Source organism: Rhipicephalus microplus, chromosome 4 (assembly GCF_043290135.1).
Source record: "Rhipicephalus microplus isolate Deutch F79 chromosome 4, USDA_Rmic, whole genome shotgun sequence".
Classification (NCBI taxonomy): domain Eukaryota; kingdom Metazoa; phylum Arthropoda; class Arachnida; order Ixodida; family Ixodidae; genus Rhipicephalus; species Rhipicephalus microplus.
In genome coordinates, this window is record NC_134703.1 from 185489287 (window position 1) to 185510955 (window position 21669).

The window sequence follows — 21669 nt, forward strand, 5'->3', positions numbered from 1 at the left end:
GTCAACATCACGCTATACCTTTATTTTTATTCCCATTACATTAATCTCAATTCATCGCATTTTTTTTTTTGAAGTGATGGAAACAAGCGCAAGCTCTCTACCGCAATCTCGTTGATCGGCCTACCTGGGATTGTGTTCTTGGATGAGCCGTATGCTGGCGTCGACGTGCTCGCCAGGACCCATATCCACAAGCGACTGATCGACATCAAGGAGCGAACAAAATGCAGCATGGTACTTAGTTCACACAGGTATCACTTATTTTCATGTCTTCTTAGTTCCGCTCACGCTAAGACAAGTAACTGTTTACACCATATTTAAAATAGTCCAAGAGAAAACAGGCTGAGATAATCCCTTTTCGATGTCACCAGTGTGGCACTCGATTGAACGAACAAAAAAGATCTTTCAGACAGTCTTCGCAATGTGTTTGTAACGTTTAGCTCAGAGACAAGACGACGATGAACACTTGGCTGGGCCTCGCGATGACGAAAGACCCCTGGCCGTTTATTTGCTGGGCTTAAGTAGCCGCGCTCACAGCGGGGAAGGGGGAAAGAAGGAAAAGGAAGGAACGTAAAGCGCACGAAACGGTGGAGAGGAGGAGGAGACGATATCGCCTAGGGCGAATGCTGATAGCAGATAGTCCGGTCTGTTACAGTGTTCATGAGTGAACATTTAGCCCCGACCACTCCTTTCTTTCTATTTTCGCGTTACCGTCTTCTTCAATGAAACTGCTCTCTTGTGCAAAGCACGCTCGAATGAAAGCGAATTGCCCCACCGCGGTGGTCCAGTGGCTAAGGTACTCGGCTGCTGACCCGCAGGTCGCTGGTTTGAATCGCGGCTTTGGCGGCTGCATTTTCGATGGAGGCGGAAATGTTGTAGGCCCGTGTGGTCAGATTTGGGTGCACGTTAAAGAACCCCAGGAGGACGAAATTTCCGGAGCTCTTCAATACCGTGTCTCTGATAATCATATGGTGGCTTTGGGATGTTAAACACCACATATCATGATCAATGAGGGGAACCATATGTAAGTAATCTTAAAAACTCCTGATTAGATCAGCCACTTAACGGGAACATCAGTACTAGTTTGCGGACTCACGTGGCCGCTAGCGCTAACGCGAAAGTTTTCGAAGATACGTGTAAAAACCCGACGGGGTCACCTTCTTGTTTATGTTCCGGCAGCCATGCTGCGTCCGCAAATATCAGTACAGACCGTGCATCACTTTTTCTTGCTTCAGATTCCCGGCCAATAATTCAGTCAAATAAACACTTCCATTTTGAACACGTCGAAGGTTGCCTTCATCGACGTCACCAGCACATGACAATATCTTTGTTAACTACAGCTTCTCCAAAGACATATGGTGTTGATTTTGCTGCTTCTCATTTGTAAAGAATGAATTAGAATTAAAAGGAGCATCTATTTTTTTAAATTGGCGGTATCTTGTATCGGAAACCGTGGAACAAACGGTGTGACGAAAAACGCGAGAGAGACACACAGAAAAGCACAGTGAAAGCAAGGGAAGGAAGGAAAGCTTAGAGATCTAGGGTAAACTGTGCTGCCCTGAAGCAGATCTCATCGGCAAGTGGGCTATGATTCGCGCTTCTTCAACGTCATGCTGAAGCCAATGCTATTACCCTGCTCTCGGTTAAGTGACTTCCAGATCAGTAGGACCAAGTGGATGCCGTGAAGGGTGGGCACGCAAGAAGGCACATGTAAGATGTTAAAAGGCCCTTGAGGGAGACTGGGTAGCTCGAAAGACCGGGCACGGGTTTAAAATTGAAGAGTTTGCAAAACACAAATAGCGAGCACTGTCATAGCTGTCAAAAACATACATAATTCCAAAACTTTTGTTAAGACTTGATCATCATGTGATGACGTGACCAACACGGGAAAGTAAAATGTTACACACGCAAATAATTTATCCGCCACTTCTCAGTTGCTTGCGCGAATGCCGGAGCCTCCATCTATATTTCGCCCACGTGAGGAGCCCGTGCCGCGTCAGCTTCTTGGGCTCTGAACCCCGGGTCTGCACGACGCTGGCGTCTCGTTTCGGGTTCTTGAGCCCTAAGCTCCAGAACCGAAATGCACTGACCAACGTCTGCCCAAGAAAAGAGAAAGCGCGCGTGAGCAAGTGCGGGTAACTGCTGTTTGTAATGCCAGCCCTCTAGCGGTGTCATATTAAACTAGAGGACGCAGCGCTATGAAGCGAACGCTGCAGAGCAAGGGAATTTTGTTTGAAACAAAAATCGAGAAATGCACTTGTGCCTTTATTAAGCACTCCGAGTACTAGCGGGTAGCTACGGGAAGGGAGGATAGGGTCAAGTTTTCATCACACTTAGCTAGAAGGCGTTTCACTGCTAAAATGTGGTTTATAGTTCTGTCATGAGAATTTGAATAGCGCAAAAGTAAAACGTGACCTTACAGAAGCTGTGAATTTGTACTAATAATCGATAGATGAGAGCTTGATCGGTGTTTATTTGTGTTGAACAGCTAGCGCATGTTTAACGTCGATGCACCCAGATGGCGGTAAAGCTTGTGCAGCTCAATCAGACTCGCTTAATAAATATATTTTCGCTTCGAACTCACTCGTAAACAAACTCACCCAAATTTTACTGACCCAACTCACTCGGAAACTTGTAGCATTCCTTAAAGGTATTGTAGCGACGCGGCCACCACCCCACACCCCCGCTGTCATTAAAAAACCTGCGGAGCAGCACTCCAAGCAACGGGCCACTGTCGTCTTTGTTTCTCGTTCGTCTCTTTCACTCTTGGCAATTCCGGTGCACTGCGTCCACCGGCTCTATCTTTGAATCTCTGGTTTTCAGAATAAAGTACACGTTGTTACTGAAAAGACGTCTCCTTCTCGTACAACCTGGATCTACGAAGTGGTGACCCATAGTCCTTCGCGGCACTGTCTAAATATTGTAAAGTCATGCAGAGCAGCGAGACGCAACTAAACATGGAAGCTACTGGCACGACCAATCATGATGTGTCTGCGGTCTCCCTCCTACTATCAGCTTACTGGGACCGCAACTCATCGATCTGGCTCATTGAAGGTGAGTCAAAATTAAGGCTTTCCGGCGTACGCACGCAACCACAGAAGTACCATCTCGTTAATTCGGCGCTGTAACCAGCTGTTGCCGAAGAAGCATCTAATCTGCTCTCCGGGCCCCCCTCCACCACACTATACAGCACTCTCAAGGCTTCTCTGCTGAAACAAACGGCGGTATCTCAGCGTTCGGGCATACAGCAGTTGCTCTCCATGAATGGATTATGCGACCGTCGGCCCAGCCAGCTTCTTCGTTACATGCGTCAACTCAAGAGCGGAAACACCACCCCTACTGAGGAGAACTTGTTGCGAGAACTGTTTCTGCAGCACCTTCGTGGCACTGTGCAAGTGGTACTGCTTCCACGTTGGACCTCAACGGTTTGGCCAGCCTGGCGGACAAAGTCTTGGAGGTGGGCTCACCGTCTGCGTGCAACGTCACACCGTCATTCAACAACGCGAGTGCCGCTCCACCAACACTACCTGACCCTGCTTCTCCAATCGACATGCTTTGCAATCACCTGGTACTAGACAATGCGTTCACGTTGGACGTCAATTGTTTGGCCAACCTGGCGCACTAGGTCTTGAAGGTGGACACGCCGTCATTCAACAATGTGAGTGCCACTCCACAAACTCCATCCGACCCTGCTTCTCCCATCGACGTGCTTTGCGATCACCTAGAACAACTAGCTTGTGTCGCGGAGCGTCATTACAACACTTCACGTCGGCGAAACCGCAACCGAAGCTCCTCGCGTTATGGACGCACACAACGCTCTCAGTCCCCCACACCACTATTGCTGTTTTGAACAGGATGCGCATCACTGCCCTTGCTCGTGGTAGGGAAACAGGCAGGCTGACCATTGATATAGAGGACTGGTGACGGCCAACCTAAACGTCGCCTGTTTCACGTCATGGACAAAATCACAGGCCAGCAGTACCTGGTGGACACTGGTACAGAGATCAGCATTATTCCTGCCCGAAATCTGACCCAACGATAAACAATACCCCCGATCTTCGAGCTGTAAGCTGTCAATGGTAGCAAGATCCCCGCATACAAATCGCGGTCACTCAATCTGAACCTAGGCTTACGCCGCGCGTTCGCGTTGGATTTTTTCGTTGCCGATGTACGTCGTGCCCTCATTGGTGCTGACTTCTTAAAACACCATGGACTGCTGTTGAGCGTGAAATGGGAACACTTGCTAGACACTACTAAACTTCACTCTGTTCATGGATTCGTTTCCCACGACTCGAACATAATCCCCCCAACTACAACAGTAGCCGATAACTGTTTTGCAGGACTTCTTCGAGAATTCCTAAACATCACGCAACCGGCTGACTGTGCAAAACCGATGCAACATGATGTCCGCCACCATGTCATCACCACTAGGAAACGTGTTTTCGCTCGGCCACCACGACTTGCTCTAGATAAGCTTAAAGTAGCCAGGGCTGAGTTTGAACACATGTCGGAACTTGGAATAATACGACCATCATCAAGCAGCAGGGCATCTCCTCTCCACCTCGTCCCCAGAAAGTCAGATAAATAGAAACCATGTGGAAACTACCGTTTCCTGAACGCAAAAACTATCCCCGACTGGTAGCCCCTGGCTAACATTCAGGATTTAACGTCAGCTCTACATGACACAACTGTGTTCTCTGAAATCAACTTAAACAAAGCCTTTCACCAAATTCCTCTTGCTGCACAAGATGTTCCAAAGACAACAATTACAACCTCATTCGGCCTTTTTGAGTTTAAGAGAATGCCATTTGGCTTCCGCAGTGCTGCACAAACGTCTGAGCGGTTCATGGAAACGGTCATACGTGGTCTGCCGTTTGTGTTCGCCAACGTCGACGACCTGCTGGTGGCAAGCTCATCCCTCGAGGAGCGCTTGCAACGCATCCGTCAACTTGTGGAGCACCTCTCAACCAACGAACTTCTTGTGAACACTGCAAAAAGCTAGTTAGGAGTGTCATCTCTTGATATTCTGGGTCATCGCTCGGACATCAGTGGAACTAGCCCCCTTCCTGACAAAGTGAAATAAATCGTCAAGTTCCCCTAGACGACATCAATAACCAAGCTGCGCCAGTTTCTAAAGCTTGTAAATTTCTACCGCCAATTTTTAGGAACTGTGCTACAGTGTTCGAGCTCCTCGACAATTTTTTCTGTGACAAACATTGGAAACTGCACTACCATGGAACACCGCTTCAGAAGAACATTTCAACTCCATTAAAAAGGCTTTGGCTGAAGCCACACTGCTGACGCACCACAATCTCAGTTATTCTTAGGCGCTCATGAAAGATGCATCCTGATACACTTAGTGTCGTATTGCAGCAAATAATGAATGATAACTGTCAGCCCTTTGCCTCTTTTTCTAATCTTGTGACCTCTTTCCCCCCAAGAAAATTACAGCATTTTCGGTCGTGAGTTTCTCGGCATATTTCTTGCTATGTGCCATTTTCTACAACTACTTAAAGGCCACTCTTATACAAGTTTTACTGATAACAAACCTCTCAACTATTCAGTCGGACAATCTGACTCACTATACACATCGCACGAGGTGCGCTTGCTCGCATTCATCTCGGAGTTTTCAACTTTTATATGCCACATCAGTGGTGTTGACAACACTTCAGCTGAAGCTCTGAGTCGCGCCGATGCCATCACCCGCAGTCGCTTCAAAACCTCCCCCTAAATATCCTTCCCGTACAGCATTGAGAACTAACCTACAGTACGAAAAACAGTTTCCTGCTTAGCGTCATGGCATTGCCGGGTCCGCTGTGCCCAATGAAGTGGTAGTCATGAGGCATCTGTTTTATATCCCCGGCTGTTGATGACGTCGCGCCTCGTTGGTCGATAGGTGTCGCCAGAAGTTCCGCGCTATCATGCGACGGCGCTAGTTGATTTGATGACGAGACCGAATCGAAAAGCTGGTATGAATCGTTGGCTTGGCGCACCTCGTGGCACACCTGACAAGTCGCTGGTAAACCGGCGGCGATTTCCAGCAAACCCTCCAGTACGAAAAACAGTTTCCTACTTAGCGTCATGGCATTACCGGGTCCGCCGTGCCCAACTCTGATTTTGTTTCGTCGTCGTCATCGTCGTCTACGGCAGCGGCGAATTATCTTTTGTAGTTTGTCGTACAGCAATCCCATGTTCATCTGTTTCTACCCTTAGCCCTCCGAATATCGGATCAGGGTACAGCTCCGAGGAGAGCCGGTGTATTAGCAGCGTTGCGGGACATGTAGTAGTCCGGCAACGGTGACTGGTAAGGTCGTCTGGGTGTCCGCTGCGCTCCTGTGAGAAAGTCGGCAATCTCCTTAGGCTGTCCATCCCAATGGGGACGCGGCGCGTTCATGTCAAAACGGGGTAGCCACACTTGTCGGTACCAGCAGCTGAAATACGTGTGCTCGGCTTCACTGCGGAGGTTGCAAGAGGGTGGAGGTCAGGGGCGCGCCAGACGTCGGTCGTCCTGGACGCATAGCGCTGGTCGGCAGGTGGGCGTTGTTGCGTCGGTGGTCGTGGTGGCCAGGTCCATTGGGAAGTGACTGGACGAAATCTTAGGGAGCATCGCTGTAGACTGTAGTGACCTAGCTCACAACTTTCCGCTCAGGCTGGGGCGCTTGGGAGATTATAAGAGATTGCCGAACATCACCGCCAAAAATGGCCGCGATTGATGGCATTTGAAGCAGTGAAGCTGATGATAGCTGGCGCAGCTCCTCCCGCACGTTCGCTCTGATTGTGTCGCGTGGGTCACCGGTGCTAACGGCATGAGCTACTAGGAGTAGTTGACTGCAGAAGAGTGACGATTGCGCCTTTTGCGCATCAGAAGTGCCTTCTCGACTGTCATGGCTTTGGTGAAGAATGCTTCGACAGTCTTGTGCGGGATGCCAACAAGCCCTTCGAAGAACTCTTTCTTGACAAGTTGCACCAAGAATCAAAGCTCATTCTCCTCAGCCATGGGGAGTTCAGTGTTACAAAACAGCGGAGTCATTTCTTCGACGAAGATGGAAATGTCTTTGTTCGGAAATTGGACATGCGTCTACACGACAGTTGTGGCACGTTCCTTGCGGACAGCTAGCTCTTGTGAACGTGCTGAAGAAAGTCATTCAAAAAAACAGTAGCGTAGCGTGGACTCCCGGTTCCTAGGCAACGTCTTCGCGGCATCTTTTCGGTTAAAATAGACGTGGTGCAGTTTTTTTTTTTTGAGTGCCAGCTGTTCAAGGCCTCAGCTTGGTCGTACATTTACAGCCAGCTTTCTTGGTCCCCTACTGATGATTAGCGGAACGTTGATGGCTATTTGGGCTGCCAGAGCACGATTGGCGCAATTGCCAAGGGGGTGGTCATCGTTCTTGCGTCTGAAGCCGTGGCCTTCGTTTTCCTGGTTTTCTCAGGTAGAGACCTGAATTATGGTGGTACACCTTTCTGCCATCGGCTTGTTTACTGCTCGGTATTGTCGTCGATGCCTTCACGAATGGTGCTGGGCTCACGGCTTGAAGCGGAGTGTGTTACATCAAAAAAGCAGCACCTACACCAGATGTCATGGGATCATGACGTCGACGAAGGAAGCAGAGTGTGATAGGTGACCGGTATTATGGGCAATTACTGGGAACTGCGGGATAGGACAGCTTCCCGTTCGACGCACTACGCGGGTAAGCAGCGACACGCAGGCATTTTTGTACCACTCCATTTAAAAAAAGCACCTCTTCGTGCAATGTCAGTGCTTTAGAAGTTGGTTTCTTTGTTTTCGCTAACCGTGACTGTTACAATGCCAAGCTACGCAAGCCATGAACGCTAAGAAAACTTATTTATCGCACTGAAATGATCTGCAATGCCTTTATGCTGCTCGGGGGTACTGTCAGTTTCCCTAGCAGATCAGTCGATACAGAAAACAGTTTTCATTGTATGATAAGTTACTTCAAAAAAAAATCACAATTTTGAAGACCTCAAGCGATGGGCATGACTGTAGCAGTGTGCTAAGAGCTCATCTCAGTATCACTGCTTCGTCCGACATTGTCTGTCGATCGGCATGAAGGGCAGCACTCATTGAGCGCGTTGAGATATCTTTTTTTCTAGCCTTCAGGGCGTAATAAAATACATTTCTTAGTTGAAGGCAGGTGCCTAATTAAACGTTAATCTTGATCAAGCTGCGCGGCCCGGCGGTACATACCCAATACAGTCAGACATAAATGGCGCCGAATAATGGAATCCTGGCGTTTGTAATGAACTTTTTTTGGGTGCTTCTTTGGCGCACAGTTTGACCAAGATACACGCAAATGGACTCGTCCAGTGCTTCGTGTAAACTTATTCTATAGTGAAGCTTTTGCATTTTTTGTCACATATATGGGTACAATGGGCCGGCGCTCATCTCATGTGGCAGGTAGATTTCACCCGAGCATTCCCACATCTTTGCTAGGCGCGTCTGCGCGACAACTTATTTCTCTGTATAATGTTCACAGCAAGATCATGCTTAAGTTTTTTTTTTTCATGTGGAATACACATGTACCTGTGATAAAATGGTTTTCGCATACTCTGCCTTCAATATTGTGTACTCAAAGGCTACACGTCGCTGTAGCTCTCTTCACAGACGCAACCGACCTCATTTTTCTTCGTTCCAAGAGAATTTGGACCTGCGTTTGCCTTTAACGCTTCAGTTGTAGCAGCCAACGGCTGAATCATGGCTTATAGGGACAAAGATAAATGGGTGACCGTGCGCGTGAATCGCGATTAATCTGAAGCTTACGGCGAAGCGGTTCGCCGTCGTCTACTCTTCTCGAAACGGAAGCCGGTCGCAGACGGTGCAACCCACAATTGCTCGCTTTTTTACAGGTCACCTATTCGAAGTTCAAAGTGTGTATTCGGCTGAACTTGGGGTCAGTCAACGAGAGCTCAGATTACAAAGACCGAGAATAGCACCGAGATTAACTAAATCAGTGTCCTTCGTCGATCAACTGAGAAGCGACGAAGCGCGTTGGCATTTTCACAGATACTCTCGAACATTGCAGCCTTATCACAAGTCGGCATGCAAGCTCTAGAATGATCTCAAGAGTTCGTGTCTTGCGCCGCACAATCTTAACAGAATAATGTAAAATAATCGCAAACCTTCTAAAACAATGAGCGCGGTTGGCGCTGAGCATTCCTGATAGGCTTTGTGAGCGAAAATCGAATGATTTATTGATATGTGAGGTTTAACCTTCTAGATTTGATTGATATAATTTGATTGATATGCGGGGTTTAACGTCTCAGAAGCACCATATGATTATGAGAGACGCCGTAGTGGAGGGCTGCAGGAATTTTTACCACCTGGGATTCTTTACCGTGCGCCGAAATCTGAGCACACAAGCCTACAGCATTTCCACCTATGCGGCTGCCGCAGCGGGGATTCGATCCTGCGACCTGCGGGTCAGCAGCCTAGTACCTTAGCCACTAGATTACTGCAGTGGGGCAAACTGAATGCAACTGAACTGCAACTGGGGAATGTGCGTAGCAATATAGAAATGGTGTATGGAGTACGCTGCTTTGAAATACGTACGTGAGAGAAGTCGCGAGTCCAGTTAAGGCGGGCAGTATAGTTGAATGGCACATAAACAGAGACATATATCGCCAAAACAAAATGGAACTCACTGAGACCTAATCTCAAGAACAATATCTTGTAATTTATAGACTCACTCGGACTTACACTTGCCAAAACTTTCTTGAGCTGAACTCACTCGCACTCGCACTCATGAAAATGATCTTAAACTGGACTTACTCAGATTCAGACTCACCCAAGAATTTCTGATCCGGACTCACCCAGACAAAAACTGACGGCTCAATCCAAGTCTGACTGAGTCCGAGTGAGTTCATGCATCTGTTAGTTCGCGGACCTATGGATGTACCCACGTTGACACATCTCAATTATAACAACTAATGACTATAGGAGGAATGAATTAACTAACCATTGTGGTCATTGTAGTAGTTAACAGTAAGAGCATAGTGAGATGGTAATGAAGATATTGGGAGTTGAAGTCCCAAATATATGTATGATTATGAAAAACTCTTTAGTACAGGGATGCGGAAGTTTTGATTAGCTTGTGTTCTTTAACGTGCACTGCCATTGCACAATAGACGAGGCTTTAACATTTTGCCTTCATTTAAACGCGACTGACATGAATGGGATAAAACCCGTGACTTTTGGTTCAGCCGCCGAGCACACTTGTCCTTCTTTCACTGAAGCGGAAAAGCCTAAACAGCGAAAGTGGTTTGAGAGCCCGAAGGCTATCACCGATCTGACGCTAAACTAGCGTTAAACTTGACATCTCGCGCGGTGTGGTAACGACTCCAACGCCACAGGTAGACGAGAGGAAAGCGCAACGCGCATTGGCTCTTCCTTTTAGACACCTCGTGATTTTGTTGGGGCCAGCGTTAGGTCCGAGTGCGGTGTTACAGCCAGAAGCTAGAAGCGCCCGTCATGAAATAAATTTATGGCTGAAGCGCCTGAAGCTTGCCCGGTGTCCGTAAACCACCGTCCAGTGTCTGCAGCAGATGTAGTGCTGGTGCGTGTGAACAAACTGAGACATCTGTCTACAACAAGAAAGGTTCAAGGGTAGCTGTTAGCGAGAAGAATCTAAATAGAGGCCTTGTCACTGTAAAAACATCGAGAATAAACGACTCATCAATGACAGCGTAAGACAGAACAGAATGATTATAAGAGCAAAATTAAAGTACTGGGGCTCCCCAAAATTAAGAAAATTTTCTCGTCTTCATTATGTTTCAACTCACATTAGGCGTTTACCTCAAACGAATTAAAAACGAGCCCTTCAAGTTGTCTGCATTCATTATTTTCTTTGAAATGGTCCTTAAATCATTTAGAGGTCACACTTTGGGCTGCGCTACAGTTCTGTGCTCTAAACATGAAGACAAGTCAACCTTCTGAAACAGTGCCGTACCTGTGGAGTTTCACACATTTAATGGTCAAAACACAGTGTTCACTCATTTGGTGTTTTCTTCGCTTTGCTTTGGTTGTCGATTGGCCTCCTCTTCCAAAGCCATTTCGCCCTCCTCGACAAGTGCACTTTTGTGATTACCATGATTTCATGAACTCCTTGCTCCTTGGCTACCCACTGTTGTTGGTACGCTGGCACATGCTGATACGAATCGTGCCGCTGTGGACATTGGGTAGGCAACCTAAGAATTTGGTGCTGGCATTACAAACTGTATTCGCCAATTTGAAGCACGATGAACAGAATTGAGTGCGAGTGACTGCCTACAGACTAATTAACTAGAAGTTGTAGGTTCGCTTTCTACCAATCGCACAACCAATTGCTCAGAGCTTTACAGATACAACATTTCGATGTCGCACACGTTACCAGGGTTGTGAGTGTTTCTTAGAGTTGGTGAGGCGCATGCGGCTTCTATTGCTACCACGTACATGTGGCTCCGTTTATCATGAAGCTATGCTGAAGTAGATGTCCATGTCCACTTGTTATGTTTTTCTTATATATTTTAGGTGGTTTACAGGACCTTTGAAATTGGTAATATAGTTACACTGCTTTCATGGTGTTATTTTGAGGGACAATATTGTGCCACACAGCATGCTCGACAAATGTGATAAAGGCATCATCATTTCGATGCTGTTTTTCGTCAGCTGGCTACAGGCTCGGCTAGTAGTGCCTATATTGGTGAGTTCTATTTTAGGCGATGCCGAGCTATGCATATATGCTTAGGTCGCCATCAGTGTTATGCATAGTATGGGTGGCGTGACTTAGTTGTAACCAACTATTTCTTGCATTGTTCTGATGAATTAGGGGCCGCTTGTTCTAATACGTGGCAGGTTCTTTAAGATTTTATCTCTGATTAATCTATTGTTCTGCCTTTCATAATACATAAATACATATACATATCCGGGATATCACGTTGACAGCAACGGTGACAGCAAAATCAACCAAGAGAGTCCATATAATTGCTCTTGCAATAAAACATTCGACGTCACAGTTTACAATCTGCGCGCTACAAGCGGCCCACCTACGCATTCAAAATCAACATACGACTGCCAACTGCCGTTACGATTCTTGACCACGTTTTGTAGAATTCTAGCCCGGCGATCCTGTTCAGGTGTGGGTGCCGATACATCGATGTTCACTCAGTGAAAACTCCTTCCACTGAAGCTTCTCACATGGGCTAAAGTCGTCCCTGTTTTGCGCCTTAGGTAATGCTATATACTCTTTAGCAAACTGTAGGACTTCACTACGTTTATTATTCTCAAATACTTGTGTATACGCTTGTTCACCTTCCGTTGTTTTCTCAAAAACATCGGGATGAGGAATTTTTTAGAAGGCGCAATGCCAAAGGTGCTCCTTCTGTTTTATGTAACATCCAATACACATGAAACTGCTGCCTTGCGCAAAACGCGCCTGATTGACTAAGAAACCTTCAGATTATCTTAGCAATGAAGTTACGCACACAAACTGCACATGAGAGCTTTTTTCTGAAACTTACGTAGCCATTAGCGACAATGCTGGAATATTGAGTGAAATACTTGAAATTATCTATTTAATATATATATATTGTACATCAGGGTCGAAGCATTACAGAGGGGACTGTTTAAAAGCAGTATTAGACAAAAACAAAGAACAACAACAAAACATGCATATGTGAAAAATAATTAGTTACTAATGGTAAAAACTACCCAAATGAGTAATAATTTGTAAAGTCTCTGATGAGAGCAGGACGGTGGTCCCAATCGTAGCAAGTCCTAGAAAAAAATGATTATGGAAAGTGGATGTCCTGTAAAAAGCAACTGGAACCTCACGTTGATGTTCAATGCGTGATGATACATATAGAGCAGGTGAGATGAATTCATCGCATAGATAATGATGATGAAATAAGCAGTGAAAGGGACAATGACGGAAAATTCTACGGCGCGACGATAACGATGGTAGCTGAAGCATGACCGTGCTGCTAGTAGCACTTGCGGTTCGTATAGTTGGACATGATGAATTGTGTTCAATTGTTCCGAATAATTCCAAGTGTATAAATAGGATTATCATTGGATTGGTCCCAAACTGAGGTGGCGTATTTGAAGTTAGAGCGAATGAGTGTTCTATACAATAAAACTGATAGCCGGAGGAGCACGGGGAGTTCTTCTATTGGAACTAATTGTTTTGTTGCGCTATTGACTGGGGATTCAATGTGGTCATTCCGCGTTAGTTTCGACGATATATTTGCAGAAAGATATATGTAGGTTGATGCTACTTCCAGCGAAAAGCTCTGAAGAGTAGATGAAACGGCGAAGTTAGGTGATTGAGTTATGCGGATGACCTTGCCTTTTTTAGCGTTTAAGTCCATGTATCAATTTTTGCATCATAGGGATACTGCGCCCAATTGTGTTTGTAAATTATTGAAGCCGTGAGGTATCCTTATTTCTTGAAATATTGCACAGTTATCGGCGAAGAAGTTGATACGGGATGAGACACAAGAAGCTATATCATTATTGTAACTGAAAAAATGAAGAGAATTAGTAGCGATCCTTGTGGCATACTTAAAAAGAGGAGGTGCAAGAGAGTCAGTATATTTAGCAGAGGTGAACTGGAAACGACTTGAATAATATATTTCAAGCTATGCCATCGTTTAGAATACAAATTTAGTCATTTTAATTTAAAAAAAACAGGTATGGGACACTTTGTCAAAGGCTTTCAAAATTTTAAAACATTCAGCCTGTTGAAGATTACTAATGAAAGGCTGCGTGAAGATAGTGAGTAAAAGATACAAGTTGCGTTTCGCACAAGAATGTCTTGCAGAAATCGTGTTCTGGCAACAAAAAAAAAGAATCATATTCAAGAATGTATACAAGATTCGAAACCTAAATTAGCCCTATCACTCTGCTTCGTATTCTAGTAAGAGAAATGGGGCAATACCTTAGAGAAGCATATTGTTAATTGACTTGTGTGGCGGAACCACTTTCGCCATCTTTCAGTAAGTGGGAAGAGAGCTGTTGACAATGTATTACTGAAAATATTTTGTTGAAGTTATTAATGAATACATGATGCGTCTATTAAAAAACACGGAGTAATGAAATTTAACCCAGTAGAGGAGGGTGCTTTTTGAGTTCTGTAGCTTTGATCACTTCATCGTAATCAATGGTATGAGAGACATCAAAATGAAATCAGAATGTGTAATATGAGAAGTGATTGTTCAGTATATTTTGAAAAGATTTGCACAAAGACTTCATTTAACCCAATTGCGTACTGCACATCAGGTGAGAATATTTTTATAGAATCAGCAAAAAGTTTTTTGTTTTATCACATGGTTGAATGAACACGCGCCCGATTCTTCAAGGATTTGACGTTAGCTAAAAGACAGCGTGTTTTAGCGCTTGTGAGCTTCTCCTTCAACGATGGCAGACGCTCGCTTCGCCGCTCTTAGTATACAGTGTGTACTGCTGTATAATTTATTCTATTTTCTGACCACAAGATTTCAGTTTAGAAAAGCGGACTTCTTCTTCAGCCACGTTATCACCCCATGGCAATAATTTGGAGGAAATTCATAATAAATCTTTTATAGGTGCAGGGGGATATATGCAATAACGTATTTTTTTCTTACCTAATGCATAAAAGTATCAAAGATAGAAAACAGTTCCCTATATTCGACGTTTCAAGGCATGATTGAGTCGTATACCAATATTACTTACAATATTGTGTAGGATATACTAAAAGTATTTGGCAGAGGCGATGACTGTACACAGCTTTTGAGGAAGGTATAGCCAGAAAGCATTGTTTTCATAGAGGGACAAATATTAAGCAACAAAGAGAATGCTAAAATTATTAAGGGGCTCTGACAGGCTTTGTTTCGTGCTCGAAGTGATTCTTACTGTAAAATGACCTGATTAAAAAGTTCTAAACAAAAGCAACATTGGTAATATAGTCGCATGTTTACATAAAATTCATGCATACCAAGTTATCTCAAGAAGAGTGGCCAGAACTCTGCGGCTGGCATCACTCAAACCTGTCAAGGCCACATGTAGAAGCATTTGAAGGAAGCTTGCCGACGACAGTCTACCATATCATTTGTCCTTTCTAGTAGCCTTAACAAAGTTTTATAAACAGTGTTATATAGTGGTGAATTGGATCTTGTGTTCAAATTAGTGCCATGAAACTGCATTTATTCTTGTGGGCAGAAAAGCACAGCCTAAGCCGTGAGAAAACGTTTTTTTATTCATTGTACCAGCGCAATCGCTATGATCAAGCCCCCTCAAAAGATTTAGGGAAAGCCTCGTAAGGCGTTGCATGGCGGCGTTTGAAAGTATGCTATTTAAAACCTTAGGCTTCTCTATATGCTGAATTGTATAAAAACGTCTTACGTTTCGTAGCGCATAAATGTTCGCAAAACGTAGAATGCTACTGAAGAAAACTGCTTTGGTCCCTGGAGTTGTTTGAGCTCTTAAACTAGTCTATTGTTGATAAGGTTCACCAGATAATATGAACAAATCACAATCAACTGGTTTACCTCTAGCCTTACTTTGTATCACAGTACAAATTCTCGCGATCATATTCGTTGGAACGCCGGTAGGCAAAAATGGGATAATGGTGAAACTGGTTAGACCTAAACTACAGGCCTGCTCCTAAAAATACAGTCATGACTTTCAATGAATCAGTATACAAAACTTTTGGCGAAAAAGTGACATTTCACAAAATTTGGAACATAAATGTTTGAAAGAAATGAGTGAATAAATAAATGACCAAGTTTCAAGGCTTTGAAGGTCGAGTAGCGAAAAGAAACCAGAGGAGTTTTTTCATGTGAACCGAAAAAGCTTTTTAAACATTTATTACGAAAAGTAAAGGTATTTTAAAGTACTGGCGCCTGAACAAAATGTTAACTGAGATAGCTCACAGTTATCTGTTTCATATTCAAGCACGTGACCTTTTTTTTTGCTTGTCAGGTATGGTGCCTCTCTGTATGTTTTGACGAGTGTGCGACCTGAACGCTGTTTGGGCCACATTTTGCGGCGCCAAACGGAAATAGCAACCATGTATAAACCCTACTCTTTGCGCACAGTACTACAGTTAAAATAAGCTTGTGCGCCTGTTTTACTATCTGATCGGACAGATGAACAGAAGTCACACACCACACGCAAAAACAAGTGTTCTATTAGTACACGCTGAATGAGCCACCGTGTACTTTAACTAGATTTGATTGCGCCGTACATTCATACAAAGCTTGCCATTTTGTCCCTACTCCCTACTCTTTGCGCACAGTACTACAGTTAAAATAAGCTTGTGCGCCTGTTTTACCATCTGGTCAGACAGATGAACAGAAGTCACACACCACACGCAAAAAACAAGTGTCCTAATAGTACACGCTGAACGAGCCACCGTGTACTTTAACTAGATTTGATTGCGCCGTACATTCATACACACCTTGCCATTTTGTCACAGACACTTTACCTGTGACAAAAAACCGCGAGAGTTATTCTTTTATTCCGCGCTTATTGTCACCTCAAAATTTGGTAATGAGCAAAATGCAAGGATTGCGATTTATCAATGTCTTCAACATCATCAAGCCTGTTTTTCATTATAAGCTGCTTAAACAAGCTCATAAAAAGGTGAATTACAAAGTTTTGCCAATTATCACTTACACTAAAATGTCAGTAGTGGCAAAGCAGGGTCATCTGTTTACAGCGTACGTCACGTCGCTGAATATGCTGGCACTTTACAGTTAGGGTATTCTTATATAAATTAGCAGAATAAAAGATAGAATACACCGAGTGTATCTTCACCTTTTTACTTTTTTCATGCAATACCAACTCTTTTGCAGCATGGAAGATTGTGAGATCGCTTGTGACCGGCTGTGCATCATGGTTAAGGGCGAAATGGTTTGCTTGGGAACACTGCAGCATCTGAAGGATAAGTTTGGAAAAGGCTGCAACGTTAAACTCTTTCCCTGCGACTCGCCAAAGGCACGCCCACAAGAAATATTAGAAGCTGCTGGGAAACTATTTCCAGGCATGAAGATCCTGAACAATACACAGGTAAGTGCTTGTATTGCTTTGTTCTGCCTATTGTACAACTGAAGAGCTGATACGCCAAGTCTGGCGAAAGGCCCTCTCGACTACCTCAACGGCCTGCTGGTTCAAGAAGCAGGGTAGGTATTCATTTCACTAGGTGCGTGGGTAGTCAGTAAAAAAAGTCAATGCTAGTGGGGTTAATTTTCTTCTGACAAAATTCCCGGGACGCTTCCAAAAAGTTGTCACTTTTAGCCAAATGTCGCTAAACTCTAATGATGATCATAATTTTTTCCTCATTTTTTAGTATTTCTTTTGATATATCACGCGAATAAAATATTGTTATTGAAACAATATTGTGTATAAATTTCTTTGGTGGCGAATGAAGGTATCCTGCGCAGCTGCCTCCAGGCTACGCTACTTTGACCTGGTGAGCAGCTGTAGCCCACCTGTGCGCCGTGAACACTGAGGCGTTACTCTAACTGAAACAGAAGGACCACTGGCCAATGCTACTGTAAATTTGCGTTTCTCTGGTGACTAAACATCAGTACGCAAGTGAGCGGACTTAAGCTTCATAGAACTGTTATGTACATAGGGTCATGTGTAAATAAACTGTTTGGAACTCATTCACACTCACTCGCGAAGTTCATTCCCCCTTGGGGCTCACTCGGACCAAAGTCACAAAAACTTTCCTCGATGGGACTGACTCGCACTCTAACACAGCTAATATTACTCACGTGAACTCACTTAAACTCGGACTCGCAGATCACTCTGAGCCTCAGTGAGCCGGAATGAGTAAACATGAGTGTGCTTGTGGACCTATTATTAGGTGTTCTTGCTAAAGTACGTAAGGTTTTAGGAACAATTCTTTTGTTTGTTTGTTTTTTTTTGAAAAACGAGGAACTTATCAGAGATAAAAGTGTCAAGCCAATAATAAAATTAGCCACTTAAGCTTTGGCATCGTCTTCAGATGTCATAATGCAAGAAAACTGGGGTACATGCTACAAAAAGAGGGATTAAGAATAATTTGGAATAGTGTGCACAATGTCGTTCGTTCAGCGTAAATCAAAATGGAATGTTTCGCGTCGTACGACGTTGCAATTAGGGCGGATGTGATTAATGGCAAGATTTTGTTGGAATGGTCTATGTTCAATTCACATGAATATTTTCTAAGCACATTGATGACATTTTGTTCGTGATGATTAACTAGACCACTTTTCTGCAAATTGCAAAGAACATTGGCAGGCTCTAAACATCAAAAAACGCAAACTTTTCTCACTACGGTGGGGTGAAGTTCTTAGCATTTCAGAGTGTCACCACTGGCCTACATTCGTCGTTAAAAAATCTGGCTTGGTGAGAAAAAATACATACATAGCGAGTTCCGACAAGTTGCAGCATCATTATTTTCAAATGGCAAGCGAAGAAGTCAGTGCAAAAGCCAAACGATGCATTATCAATCAGCAGACTTTGCACACAATAGTCACCTTTGGTTCATTAAGCCCAATGTTTATTTAAATACATATAGGATCTAGTATATTACGTACAAACACTGCGATATGATCATGTGAGGTACCGTTATGCAGGACTCCGGGAATAGTGACCACCAGGTGTACTTGAACATACGCTGGCATTGCAGACTTGCCTCTCTATCATTGCACCTTCACCTGAATGTGGGATGTTTAGTAGTGTTAACTTCTATAAACCAAAATAATGCAGGGGAGCTTTCAAAGAGGCATACATTGCGACATGAGGTGACTTGGTGAATGGAGCAAACATTCACATGTTACCAGAAAAACTGCAGAACTATGAAGTAGGCCAGGTGTGCTTTTCTGGAAATCACTGTTGCTATGCATTCAGTCGCTCCCGGCGTTCTGATAAGCATGTTTCACAGCTTAGTAAGCAAGACGCTCTAACGCTTTACAGGAGATCAGACAATGCCTATGCGTCTGCTGAAATTCGCTTCGATGCGACCTCCCAAAGTGTGCGCTGGTGTACTAGGCAGAACATGGACACGCTTCGCCGTGTTCCTACTGAGATAACAACACTGTACAATAGTCATAAATATTTAGGTGTTTTTGCCAAAGCATTGCCACATCGTTTTTTTGTGTACAATTGTCTTATTATAGGTTCGGCGATATTTCTTTTTCGGAAGTTTCTTTCAGTGATAATGTGCTAGTAATCGTGAGCGGATGGTTAGTTCAGTGTAGGACTGCATCATGGTTATGCAATTTTTCTTTTGCATTGCTTTACTGCTGTGATGCCCCCTCCCCTACTGAACTGACACCCCCAAGAGATCCTGTATGGTAAAGTGAAATAAACGAAATAAGTATTTTACAGATGCTTTGTCTCTACCTTACAGGGTTTGTTCTTTGTCTTTCGCAGGAACAGATCGAAATCCGCACTCGTGACAAGCTTCCGTGGAGCGTCCTTTTTCGCAAGCTTGAAACTTTGGACAGAGTTGCCGGTTGCAAAGGCACTCTTGCTTCAGATACCACCTTGGAGCAGTTATTTATTGAGTTTGCGGAGAAAGAACATACTCAAAGTACCTTAGTTCTGAATAGATCACCAGTAGCATCACCATAAGCAGCTACAGTGTTACCGGCATCAGAGTGAACCTATGCACGTAAACTTCGTTCTTAGCATCTGGAAGCCATCAGCAATTACGTTGCTCTGACCAGTTGAACAAATACTAATATATGCAAATAAATATATTTGGAATAGCTCAAGTATTTTTGTACGGAAACTCTATTCAACTTTATAAATAGTAAGCGTGCTTCAGACGTATGTGCGTGTTTCGCGATAAACAGTGGTGGATGTATGCGCAAAGCAGACACACTGCCTGAATAAATGCCCCATTGAGAGGTTTTTAAACGAGAAACATTTTTTACATAATGCAGGCACATCGAACATCTATCTATCTATCTATCTATCTATCTATCTATCTATCTATCTATCTATCTATCTATCTATCTATCTATCTATCTATCTATCTATATACAGCTGGGTGCTTTCCTGATCACCTCCGTAATTTTTTAAGGCCACGAAATAAATTCTGGCTGTACTTTAACGCTACAGCGTTAAAGAGCTCGTTTCGCAAATATTGTGGTGATGACCTTAGCGTCGTTGACGTCACCATCGTTGCTGGTCAGCGTTAATTCATCATCTCTACGTGACCAAAAAAGTAGGAAGATCAAATAGAAATCGATAAAATATTTTGGTTCTGCACGGGGGCCGAACCTGGTACATTGCACAGACATTATATAGGGGAGTCGTTATACTAAGGAATGAAGCGTTCCAATTACACACTAACAGAATAAGATTGCACAATATGTAGAAAAGTTTAGTATCAATAACACAACAAGTAGCTTAACAATTTTATACATTGACATTTGCGGAGGACCACAAAGGAAAGAAATAGTTGTAATGCATTGAAGCAGTGAAAAGTAAAATACCGCCATACGCCATGTAAAATGACACACAATAAAGGTTTAAAAAAGAGAAAACTCTGGTGTCTTGTGGTTTAAGCATGTAAAGCATGCTTAAATAAATAAGAGTCACTAGTTAAATTCGTTGTGCAGGAAGACAATTTCAATGTTTTTGTAGGGGTAATATGAATGAATTGAAAAATGCGTGAATTTTACATGGTGAAGCTCCGACTCCTTGTATATGGTCCCGTCAATTGGAAACGTACTGCGAAGGACTGATTAGTTCGCTATGCGATTGTGGATGATGGTAAAACTTATAAAAAGAACTAGACGGTGAGGTTTTATCGAGATGCAAGAATCAATAAAATAGGATCATCGTTGCTGTTCCGCTGGCAGTGCGATTGTACTGAGAACAATTAAAAGAAATAGAATTGTTCTGAATCATTTCTAGTGCATATGAAATATTTTCATAAAAGGGATCTTATACTGATGCAGCATATTCATGTTTAGACCTTATTAGTGTTTTGCATAAGAGAAGCTCTATGGAAGACGGTATACTTGAAAATATTCGACAAATGCAACCTAGCTTGATATTTCTTATTAATAATCTGTGTGATATAAAGATTTCAGGTTATGTTCGACAATATATGCACACATAGATATTTGTACAGTGACACAGGTTCTGATAGTTTACTTTTGTGTCTGTGAACAGAATGAATTGTTTTCAATCAGGTTACTCGCATAAATTTACGTTTATGTAAGCTCATTTCCCTTTGCCAGTTTTTTCACCACAAGGAAACTGCATGAACGTCATATTGCAGAAGAAGTATACCATTGTCACAAGCTAGTTTCTTAAAGATAGCGCAATGGTTTGCAAAAAGGGGAATATTTGAGGAAACACCAGAAGGTAAGTTTTTCATGTAAATTAGAAAAAGAAGAGGAACAAGCACCAAACCCTCTGAAACACCAAATTTTATAGAGCTATGTCCTGAGTTAGTGTTGCTTGCAGAAATAAATTGAGACTGGTGAGGAGGAAAACATTCAATCCAGGTCAGAAATTTATCGTGAACGTTAAGTAGACTAAGCTTGTATAGAAGTAATTTATGAGAAACTTTCTCGAATGCTTTCGAAAAATTGAGGGAAATTCAGTTGGAAAGTGAAGAGTTGTCTAGAACAATATGCAGTTTATGCAAAAAACACGGTGTGTTTCACAGGAGTAAGTTATACAAAGGC

The 21669-nt window shown here is 43.5% G+C and overlaps 1 protein-coding gene across 1 annotated transcript in view; it reads left to right on the forward strand.

Moving 5' to 3' along the window:
* The window catches only part of LOC119173012 (phospholipid-transporting ATPase ABCA3-like), a 101261-nt gene extending 80871 nt beyond the window's left edge, over positions 1-20390 (forward strand). Inside the window, exons 3-5 of the mRNA XM_037424142.2 lie at positions 75-248; positions 16825-17038; positions 19394-20390. Coding sequence (XP_037280039.1) covers positions 75-248; positions 16825-17038; positions 19394-19594 — 589 coding nt within the window. The 3' untranslated portion in view covers positions 19595-20390. The remainder of the gene's footprint in view (positions 1-74; positions 249-16824; positions 17039-19393) is intronic.
* Positions 20391-21669: the final 1279 nt, after the last annotated feature.